Source organism: Squalius cephalus, assembly GCF_949319135.1.
Source record: "Squalius cephalus genome assembly, chromosome: 21".
NCBI classification, from domain to species: Eukaryota; Metazoa; Chordata; class Actinopteri; order Cypriniformes; family Leuciscidae; genus Squalius; species Squalius cephalus.
This window is the reverse complement of record NC_137142.1, coordinates 6681807-6708158: the sequence shown is the minus strand read 5'-3', so window position 1 is coordinate 6708158 and position 26352 is coordinate 6681807. Positions and strand designations below refer to the sequence as shown.

The window sequence follows — 26352 nt, the reverse complement described above, 5'->3', positions numbered from 1 at the left end:
GGTCTGCTGACTGCAATCACTTGCTCTTCCAGCAAAATGGCCTTAGCTCCTCTAGTTTCTGACTTGGAAGGATACATAAAAAGGAAAATAGAGGGTTTAATGAGATGCGACATGGCGGCAATGTGGCAGATCTTTAGTTATGTTGACTATGTTTGGCTCTTTGAGAACTGATCACTTGTGTCTTGTGATATGCATAGCTGTGCATTTGTGTGTATTAATGCTCAACTACTTTTTCGATTTATAATTATGAAGAAGAAAAAATAGCACTGTAAATACTAATCTGCGGAGAGTCATAATTACAATCTGTAATTACCCGGGATTCATTTGAAATAATGACAGTAAATAATGACCGATTTAAATAACTGCAGGCATCTTAAATAATGACACTGTTTTCCCCCCTTTTATTACACATATGATGACAGTGACAGATCTGTAATTCATAATTTGAGGGGGGAAAAGAGTGTAATTACAAGTCTTTCATGCCGTACCTCGTGCGTCTCTGTCATCGCCTCGCAGCGGGGCTAACAGAGAGAGGGTAATGCATAATGTGCCTCATATTCAGTGTTATAATGCCTCTAATTAAACGGAGTCGCCCGCGTGAGTCCTAGCTGAGAGCTCCTCATGCATATTCCCAGGTCTCCGGGATCAGGCCGCTGACATACCCACAGGTGATGGCAAAAATGTCATTGCAAATGTTACGGCTCTTTTTCGTCCATGTCTGTGTAGGGGTCACTTCCACTGAAGCCCCCGACACATTGGAAAGCGTACTGAGGCCCAGGGGCAAAAACACAGCATTAAACTGAGGTCTCTCTCACTCTCTCCCTTTCCCTCCCCTCCTCCTCTTTTCATTCTTCCTCCGGTCCGTGTGTCGAGGGGGGAAACCGGTCAAATGAAAGTGTAGGGCCCTGAGTTTACCCTTTCATGTCGAGCACTTTTACTGTGTAACTATTGATTTTTCTCCTTTGTAATTTTTTTTTAATCTGAAGATATAAGGCAGGCAGAAAAGGCAGGCTGGTGAGGTTCAAACGGGAACACTTTAAGAGTCCTCTGATTCCACCGAGGCAACACACACACACACACACACTCACAAAGAGTATACATGCTCTATTCTCCCTCTCTCTCTCTCTCTCTCTCTCTCTCTCTCTCGCTCTCTCTCAGACAGCTTTTGACACCTTCTCCAGGGCCAGCTTTGTTCGATATCCAGGCAGACCGGATGGCTGTGAGGAAAGTGTTTTTTAAAAAAAGGAACATGGCTTGCAACAAAAGCTAAGAGCCTTCGCTGGTCGCAACAACAGCACTACTGCAGCAATCTGCCTGGAATTCAACTCATCTGAGCGCTTTTAAACCTCTCATCATCTCCTCTAGGTGAACCTAAAACAATACACACACACACACACACAAACACACAGCCAAATAAAGACATGACATCCATCCTTTGACTCAATTGAGAACAGCAACTTTTCAATATCTGTAACAGACAGAGGCCTGGAGACAAACTGTTTTGTATTGTTCCTTTGTGTTTTTTGGTATATTTTAGTAATGAGCGAAACGCAACCAGAGACGTGTGGTTAACTGCGTCGGTCTTCATTATTGGCTTCTGGCAGATCATTTTCCACATGGCAGCTATCTAAATGACACAGGCTGAGATAAGTGCTCTAATGCACAGGGATTTTCCCCAACTACAGCATATCGCCATCCATTGGGCTGTAGTACAGTAGATAATGTGAGGGTATTTCACTTCTAATAATAGCCTGCTTGGTCTCCCCTGCGTTTGTTAAATGTAGTTAACATGGAGAGTGAATTGTATGGCAGAATTACACAATGATCCCTGCTTATAAAGAAAACCCGGGCACTGTTATTACTGAAAAGATGGTGGTGGGAAAAAGTCATCCAAAGGATGAAATGTAACATCAAATAGCTTTTCTTTCAATGATAAGCTGCTCTTCATTCAGATCCATTATGTCTGCACATACAGCAGAAGATCCCCGTTTCACCTAAAGAGTCTATATGGAGAAAGTTAAAAGCTAGCCTTTTCATCCATCTGCTTAGATAGCTTGATTGGATAGATAGACAACATATATACATATGCCTTGGGATTAATAATTAATGCTGAAAACAGATTGGCTAACTACAAGAACACACTTCCAAGACTTTTGCAGGTGACTTACAGATTTATGTGTTGATATATATATATATTGGAAACATTACATTTGTTTAGGTTTTTGAAAGACGTCTCTTTAACTCGCCAAGGCTGCATTTATTTGATCAAAAACACAGTAAAAACAGTAATTTTGCGAAATATTATTATAAATTAAAAGAACTGTGTTCTATTTTAATATATTTTCAAATGTATTCAAATTATTATTATTATTATTATTATTATTATTATCAATGTTTAAAATGTTTAAACAGTTGTGCTGATAATTAATGGCTGCTCTGTCAAATCTTCGTCATCGGTTAGGAACCTGGGTGTGCTCTTTGATACCAATCTTTCATTTCAAAGTCACATTTCTAGCATCTGTAAAACCGCATTCTTCCATCTTAAAAATATATCTAAATTACGACATATGCTTTCAATGAAAAATGCGGACCAGTTAGTTCTCAAAATTCTGGCCAGTTGATAATACCTAGAATATCACGATCGACTGCTGGCGGTAGATCATTTTCCTATTTAGCACCTAAACTTTGGAACAGTCTTCCTAACATTGTCCGGGAAGCAGACACACTCTGTCAGTTTAAGGCCTAGTCCACACGGACACGGGTATTTTTATAACCAGAGTTTTTCCTCCTGCGTTTTAAAAAAAATCCCGTCCACACCTGCTCGATTTAAAAGAAATCTCCGCCTACATGAAAACGCAAAAACACGCTTTCAAGCGCTGTCAAGAGCATGCCACACCAGCAGGCGGCGATATAACCCTAATCGTAAAGCCACGTTGGCCAATCAGAAGCCTGAATCAGAAGCAAAACCCCGGTTTTACTGTCTACACGACAACACTGCAACCGGCGTTTCTGAAAATCCTCACCCTGGCAGGGGTTTTCAAAAATGTTCGGTTTCAGTGACCTGATACTGCGTTTCTGTGTGGACGAACGGCCGAACCGCGTAAAAAAAGTAATGGTTATAAAAATACCCGTGTCCGTGTGGACAAGGCCTAAATCTAGACTAAAAACGCATCTCTTTGACCTGGCATTCACATAGAACATTATACATTTCTATTATTCATATCAGTTAAATGATTATTAGGCTGCATAGATTAGGTCAGCCGGAACCGGGGACACGTCCTATAACACCCGATGTACTCGTTACATCATAAGAAGAATGGCATCTACGCTAATGTTAGCCTGGGTTATCCCAAGGTTTTTTTCTCCATTCTGTCTCCTGATGGAGTTTTGGTTCCTTGCCTCTGTCGCCTTGGCTTTTAGCTTGCTTAGTTGGGGACATTTAATATTCAACAATATTATTGATCTGCCTTACTTCAGGTGGACGATGACGCAATTTTCTTCTAGAAACAAACTTTGTTGTATTATTTTCATGTTATCACTGTGTAGCTGCTTTGATCCAATCCAATAAAGGTGACTTGGCTTGACTTTCTTAAGGATTATTTGAATGAAGCATTTATTAAATTGATTTATTATGTTTATTAAAGCATTTATTAAATATAAATATTTTGTCAATTTTGATCAATTTAATGCATCCTTGATGAATACAAATATATAAAATTTTCTCTTTTTTTTTAAATATTGCCACAAAATGTTTGAATGGTATCATTGATTCCACAAAAATGTTAAGCAGCTCAATGGAGACAGCCATGCTGACAGCCAAACCTTGACCCTTGGTTGTGAAAAATAAGGACATAGGAAAGATTAAGAATATTAATCTATTAAGAATTAATATTCATTTTTTAAGAATAAAGACATAGGAAAAATCAAGTCATTCTAGGATGAACTGTAACATCAGGAGGCATTTCTTTAATAAGCTGTTCTTCACTCAAAGTGACAGATCCGTTATGCCTATATTTACTGCAGTCTAACGAAGGCCTCGAATTCACCCCTGTCAGACATGCTGAGGCCACAGGAAGTGGAGCAGAGGGAATGTGGGGGAATTGTAGTTCTATCAGCTTATGGTGAAATAGGGAGATAAGGCTCAGGGCTGGAAGTGACGGAAACAGAGCTGGGCTGAACGTCTGCTTCCTGACAGCAACAGATCAGGGGCGGCTGGACGTGGGCGATACCATTACAGGCTGTGCAGTCCTCTATTGAGACCACAAACACACACGCACTTACACATATATTCACAAAGAGCAGGGACAGCTCTGAGGAATTTTTTGGACATTTTTTAGGTTATCAAGCTGGGAATCTTTCTGGTTCCTGCCATTCTTTGACTCAATCGGGCTCCCAGGGCATTGCTGGTGATCGGGTTACGGCTTGCACAAAAAAAAAGGAAAAAAAAGTGCACGCATGCTCGCACACACATGCATTCACTCTCTCTCAAGCACACATTAAGCAAACACACCCTCTCTCCATACACATACACACCCTCTAAAAGCATACAACTTTTGTTTGTTTGTTATCTCTCTTTCACTCCTTAAATCTTAAAAAAAGAAACGCTTGAGGAGGTCTTTATCTTTACCCCTAAATCCCTTCAGCAGGTATCCATGTCAAAAGACTAGGGCTAGGCTCTGGGAGAGGATTGTTTAGTAAGGGTCAGTCCTGGGTCAAGCTTTCGGCCCGTTGTTAACACAGCCCTCCCCCTGGTGCTTTTTGCACCGGCCTCCATCTGCACACACCTTCGTCCACTGCCACTCCAAAACTCCAGCACCCCAGCAAATAATCCCTCTCTGTGAGAAGTCTCTGGTGACAAATACAAAGGTCAAATAGCTTTAGCACACAGTGCAAGGGAAGCCAAATTCCCCAAATATGGAGCTTCGGTGGTGTTTGCTCGCATGAAATTGACTTTCTGGGGTGTCTCCAAAAAGGGATGGTAAATTCCTTCGTTCTTTGTTGGGATTCATGCATTAAAGGTCTTTGCGATTGAAGTTCTGACGTATCAAAATGAAATACAATACAAGTGGTGGACAATACATTGTTATTCATATAGGTAAATTAACATGTCAAGGAATACAGCAATGGACATACCAAAAAAGGCTCTGGAAAATGTCAATAAATATGAGGAGAAAGACATATGGAAGAAAAAACTGACAATCAGAGAGTACAGTTTGGTCTATCAGGAAGAACATTTTGACCTGCTACCAAGCATCACCTCGTCATATCTCTTCTGGACAGCTCACAAGTCTTTGTAACAGTCCCAGGACCTCACATGAACAGTCCCAGTCACTATCGGCAGGAAAATATTCCTCATGCAGTATTATCGGTAGGGCAGCATATGGCAAACTAGCAGCAGGCTACTCATCCTCATCCTCTTTGGAGGCTAAAATTAGCACAATACTGTTTGTGGCTTTAAGCTGGACTCAAACCCACTGTGATACCGCTAATAAAAAGACTGGCCTCCTGCTTAGAGAAAGAATGTACATCCCTACAGATCACGGGAGGATTATCCTGCTGGGATAATGTTTTTTCCTGCAATGGCTGCAAAAAGATTTATATTTTTAATCAAATTTTATTCGGAAACAATATATCAGGCGCTCATCGTGGTTGACTAGAATAGCTCCTACAGGTCAATGGGGATATTGTAAAGAGTATCGTCAACAAGAGACGTCTTTTTGGCTGAGGATAACCCGAAAAGAGATTGCTAATCTCTTTATCAAAGGCCTAAATAAACTAAGGCGAGTGCATGTGACACAGCCACACAAGAGCATCTGATTAATGAACAAAGAGTTAAAGCCTGTTTGTTTACTGTCACTCACTGTTCCTCAAACTCTCTTCCCAACATCCCCCTCCATCCCTCCCTTCCTTTCCCTTCCTTTTTGCCTCCCTGCTCTGGCCTTCCTGCCCTCTTTATCAGGCGAACCAAACAGTGATAGCATATCTCACTGGACGATATCAGCTCTTTCCTAAAAACTTGGATACAGCGTATCTGATAGACACTCAGTGGGTTTGCACTGCTCCTCCCGGGCCGTGCTGAGTAATGTTCACTCAGGTCTTCTAAAGCAGACCTAATGCATTGTGACACGTCAGTGATGAGCTGCGCTGATTTGCCAAATTCACATGAACCTCTACAGCACAGATCAGATGACGGGGCATGGCGTGGGGATTTTTTGAATGGAGCAATGGGGTTTCCCAGCCATTAGCAGCAGATCAGGAAAAGGAACAGAAATTGTGCAACAAAAAAAAAAAAAACATGACCCCTCTCAACAGTGACCCTGCATCTGACGAATCAACTATGAATGAAGCGGATATCCGAAAAAGAGCACTTTTCCACTAGCTATTTCAGTGATCAATTATCAGTATTCTACTGATGACCAATAATTCTACAGTTGATATGATCTTGCAGTAATGTTGCTGACCAGAACATCATAAAAGAGAATTTTAATTTCAAGTTTTGAGAATGTACAAGCAGATGAGCGATAATGACAGTGAGTGGCTGTGAAGGGAATATTCAGCAAACACCAAAAATCTGGTTTTGGCAAGAAAAAGAGGGATGGTTTAGAAGGACTTCCTGTACACATGGAGACAGATGAAAAGTGTCTACATCATTAACACACCACAATTATAGCATTTGATCTAAATTTACATCTGCTTCCCACTAAAACTGAACATCACATAGCAAATGACTCCAACCCGAAACTCCTTCTCCCTAGGGCAAAACACCCTTAAAGGCGAAGTGTGGAATTTCTGCACTACTAGTGGTACCAAAGCGAATTGCAAAAATAATGATGGCTTTCAAACATGTTTCAAACGCTCCCCTTTCTTCCATTTCTCGAATAAACAAGTAGTTCCGCCCCACACCATTGGTTGAGACGATGTTGGGTTGCTTAAACAATTTAAATTCTGTTTGGTACCACTAGAGGCACAAAAAACAAAAACAAAAACTTTAAGAGGATGACGTGAGTCTTTACAACAAAAAGAGATGCAACATTACCACATTGAACCAAACTCTTATATCAGAGAAAGCTCAGAGGAAGAGGAGTAGATAGAGGAAGACAAGGATATCAGTAGCACTTTAGTCATCCATCTCCCAGAGTTCACATGGTCATGGGTGGGGGGATAAAAGAAGTACTTCAGCAGTAGTTAAATCCCAGAGCAAACAGAAGAGCAAACACAACAGTGACACTTTATATACCAGCTTTATGAGTATTATCTGCCCAGAGACAAGGTGCTCAATCAGACTATGAAAGCTAGTTAAAGGCAATGATTAGGAAAGCAGAAGAAACAGCTGATATATGGGGAAAAGGAGGGGGGGGGGGTTGTTTGCTTGCACTTTCTCACTTTTCACTCTCCTTTTTCCCACATGACAGAGGACATCACCCTAATCCCAAAGGCAAACTGTCCCTTGGTGTGGGAACCAGTGGCGTTTCCCCTTTTTTCACCATGGGACTGCTGTGCGTACATACAGTCTTATCAGGAGTAGGGCCATAAAGCCATTGGTGCTGATCATTTTCGGAGAATCAAGTGGTAGATTGTTGGTTGTGCCATCACCACTGAGATTCAGTGGGGTCATAAACACGCCAGTGATTCAGATTCCCCTAAGTTCCACACGCTATCCTTCCCAGAGGACACCTCCGTTCGTGCCCCTCGCTGACACCGGCTAGCATCTCCATGACTTTTTTGTAATGGCAAAATTCAGCCAATGTGAAATTCAAAAGCGCATCATGCAAAGCGGCTTGGAAGAGAGAACATGGTGCATTGTGTGGAATAAAAATGGTTCTTTGATTTCATACTTCTTGTCAAGCATGTGCATTCCCAAATGCTTACCTGCACTTACTGGAATTGGTACCTTACTCTTTTTCCTGTGATCCCTTGCTTTCTCTATGCCTTTCCCTCTCTTTCTTTCTTCTCTGCTCCTTCTGTGGGTGTGTATGATGTGATGTGTGATGTGTGATGTGAATGAGAGAGAAAAACAGCAGGGGCTGCTCGGGCCGCCCGGTGCCGGTCTTAGATCCCTGCACTATAAAAACCGCACACCTTTTATCAGCCATTATGCCTCTGATTTAACCAGATTACCCCACCAACGTGCTGCCACTGATACACGGAGAGAGCATAGAGCGATCAGCCTCCCCCTCCTGTGTGTAGCACTTTTGCATGCACAGAGAAGAATCTAGTGAGGCAGGAACAACTGCTGACTGACTACACCTGAATGACAACATAGAGCTCCTATCGCTCTTTGAAGCACAACATTCGCACACACCAGGCTCGATTAAAGCAAAAAAACAAAGTCAAAGAGCAAGGGCATCCAGACAGCGAGCGAATGGAGAAGCGTCCTCCTAACAGCTCAAAGTGACTGAGATAAACAAAGCCAGGACCCTGCTGTAAAATCAAAAAGGAAAGTGATCAGCATTGTAGTGCACTCAGCAATTGAGGAGAGCACTGAAAATAGCACATGAGAAATGCAAAGGCATGCAGGCGGCACTCAGAGACCGAAAGAAAGAGCGAGAGAGAAAGGGGCAGGGTTCTTCCAGTCTGCTGGACAATCGTTGCAATTAACGGGTGACTTTGACAAACACGTGAGGCGGGGGCTCGGTGGGCGGATCCAGCCTCAGAGGTTCGCTGGCATCCTGTCAGAGGCCATGTCTGCTGGTCAGTCTCAGATGTCAGCCAATCACAGAGCAGAGATGGTGGCCAGGAGCCAATGAGAGCTCTCGCTCAGACTGACCTTCACACAGGCCGGTAGCAAACTGAACATTAAGTCAATGATGACAACAGCACTCACCACAATCAATCTAGCAAAGTAATGATTAGTTTGATGCATGAAGTTTAGCTGCACCTTTTAAGTAATAGCATCAAATGAGTCCACGTAACGTTTACAGTACTGTTCATTGACCTGTATTTTTTGTAAAAAGTACATTCCAAAATTTTCACACATCTTAGGCCGTTTCAGTGGGTTTTTACTGTACATTGACCTGTTTACACCACACCTGAATGGTCGCATTCGTCAATAGACATTCCAGTCGAGTTTGGTCAAGTAAATGAACTTCATAACTCGCTTTGAGTAACCCACTTGAGTTCTGACTGGCTCCCACAGTCTTACCGCAGTACAGTTTTGGAGTCCATGGCTCTGCATGTAAATTTATGCAGACAATAACAAGAGCCTCACAGGAACTATTTGACTTGGCACACATGGGGCCTTTCGCAAATGGGTCCTGGTAATTGCTGATACATATCTGACTCCTGTAGTCATCACCTTGTTCCCAGACCCTTTGATGAGGCAGAGAAACCCAAAGCCTTTCAAAACACTCAGCATGATCTCTGCGTATGTGAGAGCATGTCATTTTCCACGCGCCCTTCCCTTTTTTGGTAGGGGTTCATATCGCCTTCGTTCTCAATGCAGCCCAAGGGTGTCCCTTTTAATCTGGGTGGGCGCTGGTCTTGCCAAGAGTCCAGAGTGAGCAATACTCGACAGTCCATAATAATGATTTGTTTTCTTTTTACCCACTGAGGGTGGATGCTCAGAAAAGATGGCTTCAAGATACAATTCCAGAAGATGTCCCCCGAGAGGACGGCTGTTAAACAAAGGCGGGTGCATACGAGCATGCTACGCTAATATATGGGGTCTAATTAGAGATGGGCTGGACTGAGTCTCTGCTGGACTCCGCTAAGAAAGTTTCTGTGAGTGCAGTGAGGGAGGAGCGGGCTTTATTCTCCCCCCTTAAAGGGGAACACTCGCACTTTGAAGGGCACAGAATCATGAACAAGGAAAATGCTGTCCTCAGTCGTACTAAGATGCTATTTAGGTGCGGTATGGAAAACATGGTGTGGATGGCAGCCACTAGAACCATCAGCTATGGTGCCAATCTCTATGTAGATGGGTTACAGATGTACTATGTTATGCATGTTCCTTTGCTGTTGGAAAGTTTATGACCGTTTGTTATGATGCTTTTATTGCATAAGAGTCTTTCTCATTTCTTTCACTCTGGTTTTTTTATTTGAAAGATGCAGGTAATATGCAGTAGCAACGAGACTCTTTCTTATAGATATTTATAAGGTAGATAACTTGTTAAAGCTAATTATAAGTGTAAGCACATGGAAAGAAACAATCTCAGGAGAAAGTCTGAGACTGAGAGAAGGGGCCAGTTGGGGACATATTGGCATGAGTTTCTTGGCTAACAGCAATGGTCTTATTGGGATTATGAAGTCACTCCTTACAGAACATGCTAATGCGGATAGCACCACTGCTTTACACAATCAGCAATTAACCCACATTAACATAATACTTCCACTAAACCTCCACTGGCGTGAATAAGGCCGAAGGGGCTGAAGTGTTCGGGTCATTTGTTCACGCTGAACAAACTCAGCATACATCCAGGTTCATAGCTCAGCCTCACAGCGGCCCTTCCTGCTAGCGCACGACACAACAAACACTCATCCAAAACACTGGGGTGAGGGAACATGAGGGGACGAAGGAGGGGGGTGGACATTAAAAGCCTGACGATAATTGGAAGTATGTGAAAAATGACGTGTCACTTTGGTCAATAAAGAGCAAAGGTCACCGTAGGCAGGAGCCCAAACTCGGCACAAAATGTGCTCATTAAGGCATCCAATCAGAGTGTGGCGAGCAACCGGCCATTAGTCATCGGCCATCTGACCAACTCGGCCGGGCCGGCCTCTCTCTTATTGCTCTCCCTCTCTGTGGAGGGGGAAAACCGGCGCTGGTAAATAAATCGTTGCTCAGTCATCTGGAACATAATGTGGTCCTTTCTGCTCTCATCCTGCTTTGCCTGCTGGCTGTGCAGCCCTCAAACTGCTGCCTTGACATCCCTTTCAATAATAAATGAAGTTGCTTTTTGCCTACAGTTTGTTTGAAACCCTCCTCCACTCGGCACCTCCTACGCCAGTTCTCATTGGCGAAAACCACACAACTAACCAATCACCATGCCGAACATCTGATGACTTTGTTTACAGTTTGAATTTTACAGACATGACATGAAGTGAGTGAAGTTGGCTTTCATTCCTTTAAGAGGGAAATTCTACCAAGAGATATCCAAGATTGTTTTGTGAGAATTTATCTTTTCTCTTTGAAAAATTCAAAAATCTTGGACTGGGGTTTAACAGAAAATATAAAGCTTCATCAGTGTAAAATCCCTTTTGTTAGACTGTCATCACCAGCGTCTTTCTTCAGACCCCCTGCCCAGATGGGCCCAGAGGAAGGTTCATTAATGCAGTCTTATCACAACCAGCTGATGGACCTACGCCACATCACCGGCCAGCAACGGCCTAAACATCTGCTTTAACTCTCTCCTGCTCTCTACATACACAAGCTTGGCTTAAGATGGTAAGCTAGACACATCTGCATAGTCAGATACTGACACTTTCATAGAAACATACTTTTTACACTGCTCTCTGGAATACTTGACTCTGATTGGTCAATCACGGGCATGCTGCGATCAAGTATTGTGCAAACTATACAACTGATCGCTATCCCATATTTTCTACCCGACTCTGCTACTTACTCTGTACTACTTTACAGTCCTGATGACACTGTCAAGGTTTATTTTATGATGATGGTGGGGTGACTGTACCTTATCCCTTACATATGCATCAAAGGATGACTCAGAACTTTACCTTGTTCGCTGCTGTTGTCCCCACTGTGCGATGTGTGTCCTCCGCTGGATGGTCCCGGTGTGCCCCCGGAGCGTGTAGAAGCTGTATCATCATGGTCTCTGTTCCATGAGGTCTGTGAGGAAAGGGAGAGAGAGAGAGACATAGAGTAAGACGCACAATCAGGCATCAGATCACAGGAAAACATGCACACGCTACAGTCCCATGTTACAAAGACAGCTGGCTTTATCAGATGTTCCTCATTTTGTTGTTTTTCATCCTTTTATATCAGTCCCTACAACCTCACACAAAACTTCAATCGGCAAAAGGTTACAAGACTTATGGACCAAACCCAGTCACTGAGCACTGACGCCACACAGCCACTGGCTTCCTTAGACTCACACAAACAATGTAGCAGAATGTAGCAAAACAGAAGGGAGGTACTGTAAAAATTAAATAAAAATACAGCACTATTTTAATTAACAGATTTAAATTGTAAGTAAAAAAAAGTTGTATTACCCAAGACAGAATATCCATAATCCAGAAACAAAAAATAAAAACAATGAAAGAAGAATTAGCAATAGCAGCTATGATGTGTATGCCTGTCCATACACATGAACTGGCTAACTCTGAATACAAGAAGAGCCAGTCACTCATCTCTTATATCCCAGAGCGAGGGAGGGTATATGTGTGTGTGTGTGTGTGTGTGTGAGTGTGAGGCTGTTCGCTTGTCGCTGGCCTAGCGAATCAAAATGAAATCAAATAAGGGCCATTCTCCTTGAAGTTGGGAAGAGGAGGAGGAAAAAAATATAGAAATCCTATTGACAATTAAGCTTAGGTGTATAATAGAGAGAAAGTGTCAGCTGTTGGGCGGATGGTATGTGGCAAATGGAGCAGACATGGGGATAAAGAGAAGTGGACGGAACAATGGCGAGCCGAGGCCTGCACACACTCAGCCCCATGCAGGGCCTACTTGTACTATAGAACAAAACAGATGTTGCCTCTTATCACAGGGTGCCTCCACAAAAGTAACATTAGTGTGGGAGGAAAATATGAGCATCAGAGATGATAATGCTCAATAGCAGGCACAGAAAATCTTTAGACCTTTTTTTTTTTTATGGTGAATATTCAGTTCTTTGGATTTAAACATGGAATAATGTGCTAAACATAGTTAAGAATGGTGTATTCTTACTGAAAGCTGAAAGTATAATCAAAATAGACAAAATATTAAATAGGAATGACTTTAGAACTTTTACTTTTTGTGGAAATCTGAGAAGAGTTGTGCACTCACATATTACTACATGATTCGTACTTACACAAATAAGTACTAAGTAATATTAATTAACTGCATGTACTTACTATAGAGTTACGGTTAGGGTTAGAGTTTGGTTTAGGGTTAGTTACTGTACATGCATAATTGGTAACACTTTACTTAAATCCTATAATCCATTAGAAAAGTATTTTAATGCATTAATTATGCCTTGTAATGAATCTTATGATGCATTGTATGGTCTCATGAATAATTGTAACCACAGTTATAATGCATTATAATACACCATTAGAAAGTATAATGCATTAAAACTCGACAAATAACCAGTATCAGATGTAACAAGGAATCTGTGAATAGTATAATGCATTTTAACTTTGGTTACAATTATTTATGAAAAGATATAATGCATTATGATGTACATTATGAATACTTTTATAATACATTATAGACAAAGGCTTTAAGTAGAGTGTTACCGCATAATTTACTGCTTTTACTATAATAAGTACATGTCTATCACCTTAAAATAAAGTGTTACCCAAATGTTTCATCATTCATAATTATGTCTAAATGTAAACATAACAAACATAAATGTATAAAGCAGTTTGGAAAATGGAACGTTTTAGCTCTGTTGATTTTATAACTACACTCCTGAAGTAACTAAACATGTAAATATTGATCTCTTTTATTTATACTGTACTCTTAGAATGAAAACCAAACAAAAGATTTCTTGGTAAATATTGAATAAAAAAAAATAAATAAAAAAAATGGAACCAAACTGAAAGTCTCCTAAAAACTTGTGAGGCAAAATAGTGCCAGCCGTTCTAGATATATTTTTAAAAAATGTCCAGAAACAGTCACAAAAAAAAAAAAAAAAAAAAGAGATGTATTCTGCAGCATACCAAAAGTATGCCGTAAGAGGTAATCTAGAACACATGCCCAGGGAGCAAACAGTTAAAACTGAAATTGCCAGTTTCTACAACTCTTTGTAAAAGAGAAAACGAGAGAGAGAGAAAAAAATGGAGGGAACTTGTTTATTCAGAGCTTTGTGGAAAAGAATGGTACAGCACCCTGGAGACCGAGAACCCTAGAGTCCCCACACGTAAAAGGATGTTTTTTACGCACAACAAATCCCACTTGAAAATATAATTAGAACGGAGAAAATAGCAAACTATTGCATTAACTGTAATTGAACAAAAGAGCAGCGGGGCTTGTGGGAGGCTGTCGCTCGGCCCCATGGGAATGGGGGAGGGTCTCGGCCGAGGGTGAGTGACATCTCCAGGGTGCACTCCAGTCTATTTATAACTGCCCCGACAATCTTGTCCACCACAGATCTAACAGCTAATTAATAATATAAAAAAACGCAGAGCAGTCCACCGTCGAGCAGACACCCGGAGGAAACCGCACAGGCGCATGAGAGAAGGAGTAAATATGTGGGCCAGAATGAACAGCGGGTGGAGGCGGTGTGGATGCAGATGGTTACAGGAGAGATGAGTGCCTGTCCTGCTGCACACAACAACACACTTGATATATTCACTGTCCCTCTAATGAGCTAGCTACAATTTATTCAGTGCTTTTTTTTTTTTTTTTTTTTTTTTTTTGGTGGTGGTGGTGGTGGGGGGGGCTTCATCCCTTCCCCCTCCACGTTTTCTCTTCCCTTGCTCCTTTTCTCTCTCCCTCCTCGTGTCATTCTCTCTCTCCGGTGCAGGATGTAGATTAATTCAATGCTTAATTGTTTAGTAAATTCAATTTTCCACATTCTATTCTGCATAGCTTTAGCTAAAGTTCTTAAAGCTGCAGTGCGTAGCCCAGGGAGAAGCGTTTGTCATCTGTGCCTTTCCTTTTTTCTTTTTTTTCATTACCATTTTCTTCCTCCACCACTTAATTCGCCATGAAAAGATTTTCCTTGCTGGAAATTCTGATTCTGCTATGATCGGTGAGGCATTCCAATTCATTGCATTTTCATTGTGTTGGGTCTTAGATGGAAGCTCTCTTTCTCTGCACATTATACACGCACTCATGCAAAGAATATTGGGCTTCCAATTCATTTATAATAATAAAGAAAAATGTTTCAGGTTACTGTAGACTTCACAGGGGAAAGAAAACTCATAAACAGTATATGTTTACAATTTCATGCCACAGTGACTGCTCTCTCACTCTCTCTTTTTTTTTTAACACAGACTCACCAGTGTCACATTGTACTAGGCTATTTTTGGTTCCTGGCTTTATCTAGATAGCACAACAAAACGGACAGAGAGAGAGAGAGATAGAGAGAGAGAGAGAGAGAGAGAGAGAGAGAGAGAGAGAGAGAGAGAGAGAGAGAGAGAGAGAGAGAGAGAGAGAGAGAGAGAGAGAGAGAGAGAGAGAGAGAGAGAGAGAGTTTTATATGCCTCATCAAACCAGATTAGCAAAGACACTTGAACAAGCTCACTAAAATACTCAAGCTCTGCTGGGAAATACTTGGGAAGCACAAGGTTCACACATGAGCTTTGCCCAGTGGATTGCAACCAGAAACTAAATCTGTTCAGGACACTTGTTTATTTGTTTACCCTGGCTTGTTGATAAGGCTGAGATCCTCGATGTTGATAACAGACCACGTGGCTGTCGGTTCAACTCTGCAGAAAAGCATCAGGGCTTCTTAAATGAATGGATGTGGTAATGACATGCACAGAAACAAAAAAAGGGAGGGTGAACGCTAGAACAGACCAATTCCCCCAAACACCTCCCTTTAACAAATCTTACAAAGCAAAATGGAGCGAAATCGGGGAGGAGGGACTTTTGGTCTACAGAGAAAGCGAAATCTCTTCAAATGGCCTGTGGGTGAGATCTCGTTTCAAAACCAGAAAAGTCGCCCTTAATGGCACTACTGGATAATCACACATCTCCTTTAATTACAAAACTGGCTGAAAGACTTTGGAGTGGAATCCTCAAGCTTCATTTCTCAAAAAAACGATGGAATAACTGCAAAGAAGTTTAACTATGGAAACAACTCTAAAGTATTTAATTTAGACAGAAAGTTACACTTAGCATGAAGCAACATTATATGTTTATGAATAGTATATATAAATATGAACAGGGCTAATTCATATATCTCATCAGCACATCTTTAAAAAGAGCAGTTAACTCGATGCGTAATGCCTGTTTTCAATTGAACTAATCAAACACATTTCTATCATTTCCCCATGCCACTTTTTCAAAGGGTAAAAGAGTCACGTTTGCTCTTTATATCACTTGTTGAATCGTTGAAAGCAGCCAACATTTGTCCAGATAAAGAACGAGGGATCTCACCTTCTCATTACTTCAACAAACAGAATGATTCGATTTTAACATTGCCCAACTAGTGTGCTATCAAAAGAGTGAATAAAAACAGATTTTGCGCACTCAGCTCTTATCCAAAAGTGTGAAAAGATGTTTGCTTGAGCACAAGTGACACATTCGACAGTGAGGATAAAACAGCAACCGAAGGAATCTCTCATGACAGGGAAAGTCCTATGTTCTCATTCACTAAAAGCTGAGCTTATATGAAATTGTGCAAAACTACATTTTCAAGCACAAATTATTAAGCACAAAAATGGGACAACTTCTGGGTGGCCTCTATGCAATTCATCAATAACATAGCTAATACTCTGTAATAACACCCCTAGTTTTTAAATTGGCCCTGGACAAAACAGCAAGGAAACTGCAAACAGAGAAACTATTCAGCATTTCAATTATTTCAACCCCTCTTCAGGCCGCATGGAATAATCTAAAGAGCCCTCGAGTACTGAAGTCTAAGCACTGCGGAGGTTTTCATGGCATTGAGTTCATTAGCAAATGGCAATGCCTCTCTGCAATTAAAGACAACTGTGCAAACGCTGCAGCCCGTGGAAAAGAGCGTCAGCACGGAGCAAATACGTCACACACAAGTTACCATGAGCCGGCCAATCGGAAAACAAACGATCCTGCTTCCAGCTGAGGCACAAGAAGGCAATAAACATGCCGAAACTAAAGATAAAGTCATTACTCTGACGCCACTAAATCTATTAGTTGATAAATGGTTGTATCAAAATCAATCAGTCATGACTAATTTCACTTTTTCTATAACATAGTAATAATTGTAACAAATGAGAGAGAGGAAAAAGTAATGTATGGGTGATTCTTCAACTGGAATAACTTTTCTGTCCCCAAGGTAGAAAAGAAAAGAAAAAAGAAACCAAAATCATTCTTGTTTTGCAACAAGTCTATCATAGTTTTACCCAAGTCAGTTTTAAGGTTTACATTATTATAGCTTTATACTTTTATTGTTGCTTTTGTAAGTTCTTTTTTAAAGGTTTAATTGTTGGAAAAAAATGTCTACACAGACATTTTAACTTGATAATTAATGCATAAAAAGTGTTAATGTCAACTTTGCACTATTTCCTAAATTAATCTAATAATTTCAGTTAATTTATAATCTTAGTTAATTTAGTATTTTATTTTTAAAAAAGTCACTGCATGTCTATACTGTTGTCATTGTCATCACACAAAGCATTTTAGAGAATTAAGAATTTTTCCATTTAAGTTACTTTTTTTTTTTTTTTTTTTTACCAATCAAATCAGTATTTCATTATTTGAATTCAGAAACAAACTATTTCATTTTATAAGTTTCAAGATAATTGATGAACCTGTTGAACCTGGTTTAGAAAAAAAATGAAACTTTCTCCACACTGTAAAAAATAAAAAGTTGCTGGCTTAATTTGGATGTTTAAGTCATTTTAACTTAAAATACGTTAAACTGACTAAACAAAAATTTGTTGAATCTTGCATAGGCTAACTCATAAAAAAAGTTGAAAATTGCTTAACTTATTTTGATGAGTTCAAGCAATGTAAAAAACATATGTTGTCATAACTTATTGATCATATAATTCTTTTCAGTGCAACAATTGTCATAAATCAGTCTATAACTCATTATACTAAAATACACTTGAAGGTTGATCAAGCCTGTGATCAGATCAGTAATAGAGAAACATAGTTTGAAAAAAAAGTGTGTGTGTGTGTGTGTGTCAAATTGTTTAAATAATATACGACTTAATACTACATTTATTTACTCTAGACCTATGTAAAAAAACGTCTTTTTTTTTTTTTTTTTTTTTCTTCATTAATGTGGTAATTATACACATATATAATATAAAGTGGAAGCAGGATCTACTGAACAGGATCCTCCAGATTGAAGACCGCACTGAAGGGGTTAACTAGTAGTTAACTAGTCCCGGCTCCGCTCATACGGCACCTGAGGCTCATATGGCCGCGTTTATCAGCGCAATATAGCCTACGAGGAAAACAACGTGATCCAAACTGGCTGAGCCGCATTCACCAGTTCGAGAGAGAGAGAGAGAGAGAGAGAGAGAGAGAGAGAGAGAGAGAGAGAGAGAGAGAGAGAGACTCTGACTTTTTCACCCCTGAGCTGTGCCCTCCTTCTCTTCACACGATACTTGCAAAACAATGCTAAGCTGGAGTTGAGACATTATTGATACGATGCTTCAGTGCACGGAGGACGAAAACACAGAACAGCGCTGGACCACAGAGTTTAATCAATTCTATGTATATTTCAGATTTTCTTATGCTGCAGTATTCCTGCTGGAATAAATTGGCCTTTGAATAAATGAACCGCCTCTCTCCCTCTTGTTAACATTGTTGAGAATTTGCACAAAGGAGATTTTTTTTTCCAGTCCAATTCAACTTTATGCCCGAGGGCATATATTAAAAATACATATGGAACGAGATAATGCATGAGCGACGCAAATTCGTTAGGGATGTCACCGCCTAGCAAGCTCAGACTGTACCCAAAAAAAAGAAGAAAAAATGTAAAATACATATAGGACCTAGGGTCAAATACTCGATGAAGTTAACTTTAACACTGTTGACCAAAAACTGCACAGAGATCGCTCACTACGCATCCAGTTATCTTATTCTTAAACGTATTGGTAACACTTTACAGTAAGGTTAATTAGTTAACGTATCAGTTAGCATGAACTAATGAACTGCACTTATTCAGCATTTATTAATCTTTGTTAATGTTAATTTCAACATTTACTAATACTTTATTAAAATCTTGTTAACATGAACAGTAAACTAACATAAACAAACAATGAACAGCTGTATTTTTACAAACTGACGTTAACAAAGATGAACAAATACAATAACAATTGCTCATGGTTAGTTCATGTAAGTTAATACATTAACTTGTTAACTAATGAACCTTATTGTAAAGTGTTACCAACTTATTTTTTTAAAAAAAATACATTTAAGTTTTAAAGCACTCTATCTAATTTTAAGCAGTAGACTACAATCCTAACCAGCGGCTTTATGTGGATTCATAATAAAACAAAACAGATTCTACCTCGCATTAGCAAACTTTTGAAAAGTTGGACAGTTTACATTGGGGAATCAGACTTTCAGGAAAGATGTAAACATCTAATACAAGCCCTAATATTTAGACGTTAGACGTCATCAAGAAAAAAATATATAGGACACGTCTTCATCTTAAAGTCAATTAAAGATCTGAATTCGTGCCCTCGAGCAAAGCATAAATTGCTCTTATCAAGTTATATACCTGCATACCCAGGGGTCTTCAGCCTAATTTATTTCTATCGCTTAGATTCATCTCTGCTCAAAAGTCAGAAAATTGACACATGCATAGAGTTTTGTCAAAAGAGTTATAAACACAATTGACATCATGCTATTTAATGCATGCCGTTGAATTAGATGCATTATCCGCACAGATCTGCTCATTAACATAATCATTACTACAGCCGAGATAGAACCAGAGGTCGTTTTATTAAAGCCTTGTTTAGTAATGAATGGAACAGGGTTTTCTCTTTCTCATATAAAAGCTGGTGGCACTCATTGGAAAGATAAAACTGCTCGATGCTTTATTCGACCACTCAGCCATATGGAAGATGACGGATTTAAATTATTTAGCCTAATCGCTTCATTACTTTTTATGCTGGCGAATCCACTAATCCCCTTAATATAGCCACTTTTTTTTAAACAATTGCCCCTCCCAGGACTCATTTTATTAATTAACAAAATAGGTAGCCTATATTTTAAATAAATATTATCGACGTGTTGCGCTAAAAGCAACGGACACGTAAAAGTTTAATTTAAAGTGCTTAAAGTTCAAGAAACATCAAAGAATCCACCCGCAGAAACTGGCGCATATTAAAAAAGCACAGAGACACAGAATTCCATATAGATTTTCCTATAAAACACACAGAGTACTGTATGGCACAGTAGCTACTGCTCAAACATGAACGCGCGCAGCTTATGCTATTCAAAGCGCTGAGAGTAGAACTCTGAGCAAATGCGCGCTCTTGTCTGAGGAAAAACACTGACAAGGCAACTAATGAAGCGTGAACAACAGCAGAAAACCAAAGCACCAAATCTCAAAATGTCTACTATAGCTATGTCTCCATTAGCTTCGTAATATTTCCGTAATATACAATAGATAGCCTAAGCATTTGGTTTGATTAAAAAAAAAAAGGCAGACGAGAGAAAAGAAGAGGGAAAGGACTAAATTAAAATCGACAAGAAACAGGTCAAGTTTATGGCAATGCTTTCACGAGCTAATCTCCTCGGGTCAGTTCCGGGATCAAACCGTAATGAAGCAATAATGGGCCACATTATTCCAAATTTTTCAATCCGATGGAATTTAAAAGCCTTAATCGTATGCAAATAACGCCGAGCAGAGAAAGTGACCCAAAAGACGATCTGAATGGCCGGGAAAGAAATGGACTCCTCCACGTACCTGATCAAGTGGCCCCGATGATCTTGTAATTTCTTCACTGTCTGATTTTGATCCTCCTTCTCTGTCGTCTATAACCAAGTCGATGGGCATCTTTCCTTTCAAACAGCTGATGTACCGATGACAGAAATTGTCACAAAGTTCATGTACCTATAGATACAAAAGGAAGCAGGGAGGTGGGGTAAAAAAAAAAAAAAAAAAAAAATCACAAAGGGTCATCACAACGAGTTGACAAGTGCATCCAGAACTCCTATTGACATGGTAAACCTCTCCCAATGGCCTTCTCTGATAGCTATCAGACGCATGCAGAATGGGAAATAACTTTACTCTCTCGCAAAATAGAGATATCGCAGAAAATTGACACTGACAAGACGACTCACGGGCAACACCGTATTCAACACCCGTGTTAAATTCATCTGCTCCCGGGGTTGTGGCCATTAGAGAGATGGCCTGCTTGACTGACATTTAAGGTAAACTGTTTAATTTCGTCCAGTTATTTCATTACCACCTCTTTACAAGGGAATAATATGGTGGATGACATTCAGTGGCGAGAGGAGAATTCTTCATTTATGGCTGAATGCTCAAAATGTCGCTTTGCCGCGTTATCTCAGCACACATAACCCCAGAGGCTCATGCAAATATCTGGAGACTTGGAGCCAATGGTTCTTATGTGTATTCAATACTGTAAAACTATATGGTTTGGCGATAAATCACTTGATAGGCTCACTTTCGTCGTGGAAACAGGTGTTGATAAAATTCCTCCAAATTGGATCGCTGATAACAACCGCTGATAATCAACATGGTCGACTTTATCATATCATATAATCATATAGGCCTAATAAATGAACTGAACACCGTTAGGTGGCACAACAAGCAGAGAAACACTGAAATTACTGCTCTGGAATATCTGTGGCCGTGGAAGCAGGTTGCATTGTAATTAAACTCGGAGGAGAAATAGGCAGCGTGATTGATTTTGACACTAATTACAACAGACCAGGAAAAATACATTTATGCAGATGAGGCCCATAGGTTTGAAGAGAGGACTGGCCAGTTGGGGGAAACTTTGATTACCTTTTCGAGCTCCAAAAGATGAAACCGTAAAACTTGAATGGCTTGTATCATCTGGGGGAAATGAACAAATGAAGAAAAAAGGGGTTCACTTTAAAGGTGACGGAATCAACAGGCCCAGGACAATTACAAACGATAGTTACACAATTAAGTGATTTATGACATTTAGGATTCAATTCACTCATTCACGACATGAGATTACCATCTAAGCAATGCATGGCAATTAAAGTCAGATTATACTACATTTATGAATACATTATCACTTTAATCCATGCTGTAACGAGGGGGGTGTGTGTCCTCCATCAACATACGCTTCAATGCTAAGAAATAAATTGTATTTAAATTCAACCCTTACCAAAAAAAAAAAAAAAACAGTAGTTATCCATAACAATTAGCAATGCTATGAAGAAATCAACAAAACTTTCTGAATATTTAATACAAGTTTAAAACTCTTGCAGGCAAATACAAAATAATAATAATAATTTACTCACCAAATTATCCAGCTCAGGGTTTGATGAAAATAGCGGCTTTTCTGCTCGGATCTGAGACGATATGCATGTAAATAATTTAAAATTGTGAGGAAAAAAATACGTTCATTTAAAAAAAAAACCCGCAAATTAAATTTAAATACATTGATTAGCTCATGTGTTTATTAATGTAAAATTAATATAAAGTATTATGATGGTATGCTTTAAAGTTACAGACAGTACATCACCTACACATTAAAACATGCAAAAACTTTCTTCTTTTTTTTTTTTTTGCGCAATAAAACAGTTTCTGACCTGTTTTGCGAACACTGCTATATCTTCATTGAAAGACTCTGATGAACACACATCGCCTCCAGCCACACCGGGCTCTCTAGGTGTGCAAGTGGCTAATTCACATTTCTCAAAAATCAGTGCTAGAAGTGGGAACAGAGGGTGCCTGGAATAAAAACACACAGGTCACTGCGGGGGAAGCTCTGGATTAACACACGACACTTTATAACACTTCACAACTCCTTCTCATTGTATAAGAACGCATTTTAACTCATTTAATTTATGTCAGCAAACAAAACTGCTTGAGGACCACTGCGCCACGATAGTATGGTGAAAGTGTTTATGTCGATTCATTTTCATGTGACTTGCGTTATAACGAGCTTATTAGTTGTGCATAATACTGTGTCAAATGTAAACTGGTTTGCTGAACGTATTATCAATATAAACAGTGGACTACAAGGTTAGAGAACCTCAAATGCTCGCGTTGAGTCTAGGCCAAGCATGCAGTTGAACGTGGTTCAAATAGTGGGCCTATATCTGGAGTAAATGTTTAGGGTCGTATCTAATCCATAATGAATGAGAGGAAGTTCTATAGCTTGTTACTGAATGCGTATAAATTGCTGGTTCGAACGGCAACCATATTAATATACAGCACTGTGACGAGAACTATTATGCTCAAGCAGCTTTTGTATGCTAGGCGCTTTTGGATACACTCCGAACATATTTGCACATATTATTACCAGAACATGTGCATGAGAAAAAAAATCCTTTACTGTTTTTTAGGAGTGTTTATAGTATAGGAATCACTTCTGTGCGCATCTGTCCAAAATATGTATTTTATCCATTTAACAAATAAACAGGCCTGATGTTAACAATTAAAAAGTTCAAGCCTATAACACACACATCGATGTTTTATCCGCAACAATTTTGGTTGCACTTTATTTTACATTAGCTACTTAAAAAAAAAAAAAAAAGTTCTGGGTAATATAAGATAACTACATGGGTTAAGGTTAGGTTTAGGGGTAGGTTAAGGGTTAGTGCTGAGTTATTACTAATGTATTGTAAATACTATAATAAGTACATAGTATGTACATGGGGAACAGGACTGTAAAATAAAGTGCTACCCGGTTTTTTAAATGCAATATTTATCGACTTAAATATTGAAGATTAAACCTAAACATAAGTAAGAAATTTAAAACAACAACAAAAACATGTCACAAAAAGAAATGCAAAATAAACAGTAAAACATGTTTTTAAAAGGATGAACTAATCCAAAAGTAAGGAGGAAAACTTTTAGAAAAACAAAAACTAAACAATCATGGCGCCTCAAGTTCTCAATATGTTTTACAGAAACTATTACGGGTGGAATAATGTGTTATGGGCAAACTTCATCATAAAATATATGTCTTGGCTATCTCCACGTACCCGTAAATGGAGTCTTTATCTCTTTTTAGAGCGTCATTGACGGATGAGCCCATGCTGGGCGGCATGGCGTTGGTGTGGGCTGTGTGCGGGTACTGGTGGGAGTGGAGCTGGGGCCCGTGGTTCAGGTGAACAGCCTGCATGGATCTGGCAGCGTGCGGGTCCCCGTACATCGTGCTCGGGATTCCTACTCCGTCCATCCCATAGTGGGGTATATCTTCGTACTGCACACACACACACGAAGGGCAACATTCCCATGTTGTCACTTTAATCTCTTACAGAATGCATAAATAGAAAAACTACACTAAAAGAAAATATAAACGGCAGCTACATCGGATGTTCTCGGACTAAAAAAAAAAAAATATTATGCGAAATGAAAACACGTTGTTCTGGTATTACAAGATACTTAAATACATCAAACTGTACATTCAGACTATCTCGTGCTTCTAACACTATGCGCAAAAAAAAACGCCATTTATTGATTGCAAAAGCTATCATGTGATTTTTAATAAACAGGCAGACTTAGAATGTAGCGTCGGACACATTCACATGAAGTACTGAGATACAGCTTTAATGAGATCATCACAAAAATATCACTTTTTATGTGCATTTTATATTTTCACAAGTGTAGCTCGAGTAACAGGTAATGCCATTTGCATGTAATAACTATGTATTATATTGTTGTCAAACTAAATGCATTATATTAGCACTATTAAGATTAGTCTGATTAAACACAAATGTACGTTGGTCATTCGAACCTTCCAGTTTAATTGAATATTTGATTCGTTTATTTAAAACAGTGACATTGATAATTTATCGTAATAATTATAAGTGTCGTGATATTGTAATATAGGAAAGTGTGATGATGAGAACATGACACATTTGAATCCTAAATCTACAGAGGTGTAAGCAGGACAGCAGGGTGCTGTTGTAGTTCCTCCATCCAAAGCAAAAGGTCGGATGGTTGCGATGAAATCTACTTTGTGATTGTTTACATTTGATTACAAATGCAAAGGAAAAAGTGGCCAACTTTACAAGTTCAAGCGCACAACTGCTTCATTGTACTGCTGTTTGAAAGTGAATGTTATCATATAGAATATTGTTTTAAAAAAAATACAGCTCGGTTGAATTTGCTCCCTATTAATATTCCTGCACAGTGTGTCATCATAGCATGTATTATGCTAAGTTTTAGTTATGAAAGTTGAACTATTCAAATAGTTTAAAAGCTTTAAATAATTTGGCCTTTTGGAGAGTGCGTTTAGTAAAAGTATAGTTCAAAAATTAGGAATTGCTCCCTGTCAAACGTAATTAGAGAGTATCATATTTTTTTCCTAAATTGTTTCAGTGTCCCAAAAGAGACATGCACGCAAGTGAGCGATGTAAAAAAAGAGAGAAAAAAAGAAAAGCTGGCAGGCAAAAGAAGAGAAAGTTTGACTGCGAGACTGTCATCGGCCACGTCTCAGTATTTCCAACTGCTTTCAGCAATACGGAGTCGAAGAAACTTTTCGGGATACGTACCCTCTGCGCCATCGCCCTCCACACTCCCTCGTCTTCCTTTAATCAAAAATATATCCCCTATCAGGCCAGGGTGAATGGGAAATAAAGACGCAAATTCCAAATGCGGGATATGTTTTCCCCCTAAAAAATCCAAACGCCTCTTTCAAGCGAGCGATGAAGCCAGTCCTTCACCACAAGTTCAGCCAGGCGCGTTCGGCGATAAGTCCCCTTCGCTTTCTTTCCCCTGGACAGCGACAAGGATCGAGCGAAATCTTCTTTTCCAAAGCAGTATGAAAACAGCCCCTCAAACAAAACTAGCGCATCTCATGGCTTTCTGCCACTCCGGCTGTCAATCAATCAAACGCGAGCTTGTCAAAGTGCTGAATGAATGATGATCCTCTGCGCGCTTCCACTGGTTAGCACCCCTAACGAGAATACTACTCAAATGCACAAAAATGAAGCTCGCTCTCGTTTCTTTGATCACTCTCGGCTCCTGAGTTGATTTTTTATGCAATAGCTTCTAAATGAGAACAAGAGGAGGTGGGCTGATAATTCTGGCTTAGTTTTTCTTAAAGGAGCCACGATCGATGCTGCGAGCTGCCTTTCCCCGTTTGTGTACAATGAGTGTGTGTTGAACGCGGCTCAGCAGCTGAATCTGGACCAGACTGCAGAAACCCGGAAGTAGTGGTGGCCATAACAGGTCGCGTCTTGCACAATGCGATGGGCCACATCAAGTTCCAGCCAAAGCAGGGGGGTGAAATGTGTGGGACGCAGGAAAGCGCAGACCACTACCACGATTCAGCATGAGCCGAGATATAATAACATGTACAGACCGCGTTGTGCTTTTTGGTCGACGGCACTGCGTTCACAATTCATGCCAAAACGCACGATATATAAAGTCATGTACGTGTTTACATGAAGGCAGTGAC

The 26352-nt window shown here is 39.8% G+C and overlaps 1 protein-coding gene across 7 annotated transcripts in view; it reads right to left on the bottom strand.

Annotated features, from left to right (window-relative positions):
• meis1b (Meis homeobox 1 b) overlaps positions 1-26093 on the bottom strand; it is a 63620-nt gene extending 37527 nt beyond the window's left edge. For 5 of the 7 annotated variants that reach the window (XR_013819537.1, XM_079855383.1, XM_079855380.1 and 2 more), the window contains exons 1-7: positions 25445-26093; positions 23930-24150; positions 22529-22670; positions 22238-22288; positions 21750-21800; positions 20682-20828; positions 11674-11785 (exon numbers count right to left, since the gene is read on the bottom strand). Coding sequence is in view for 6 of the 7 variants with exons in the window: in XM_079855383.1 (XP_079711509.1) it covers positions 11674-11785; positions 20682-20828; positions 21750-21800; positions 22238-22288; positions 22529-22670; positions 23930-24150; positions 25445-25456 (736 nt within the window). In the remaining variant the exon portion in view is untranslated. The remainder of the gene's footprint in view (positions 1-11673; positions 11786-20681; positions 20829-21749; positions 21801-22237; positions 22289-22528; positions 22671-23929; positions 24151-25444) is intronic. The other 2 variants (XM_079855385.1, XM_079855381.1) reach the window with 1 other exon arrangement.
• Between the last annotated feature and the right edge of the window lie 259 nt (positions 26094-26352).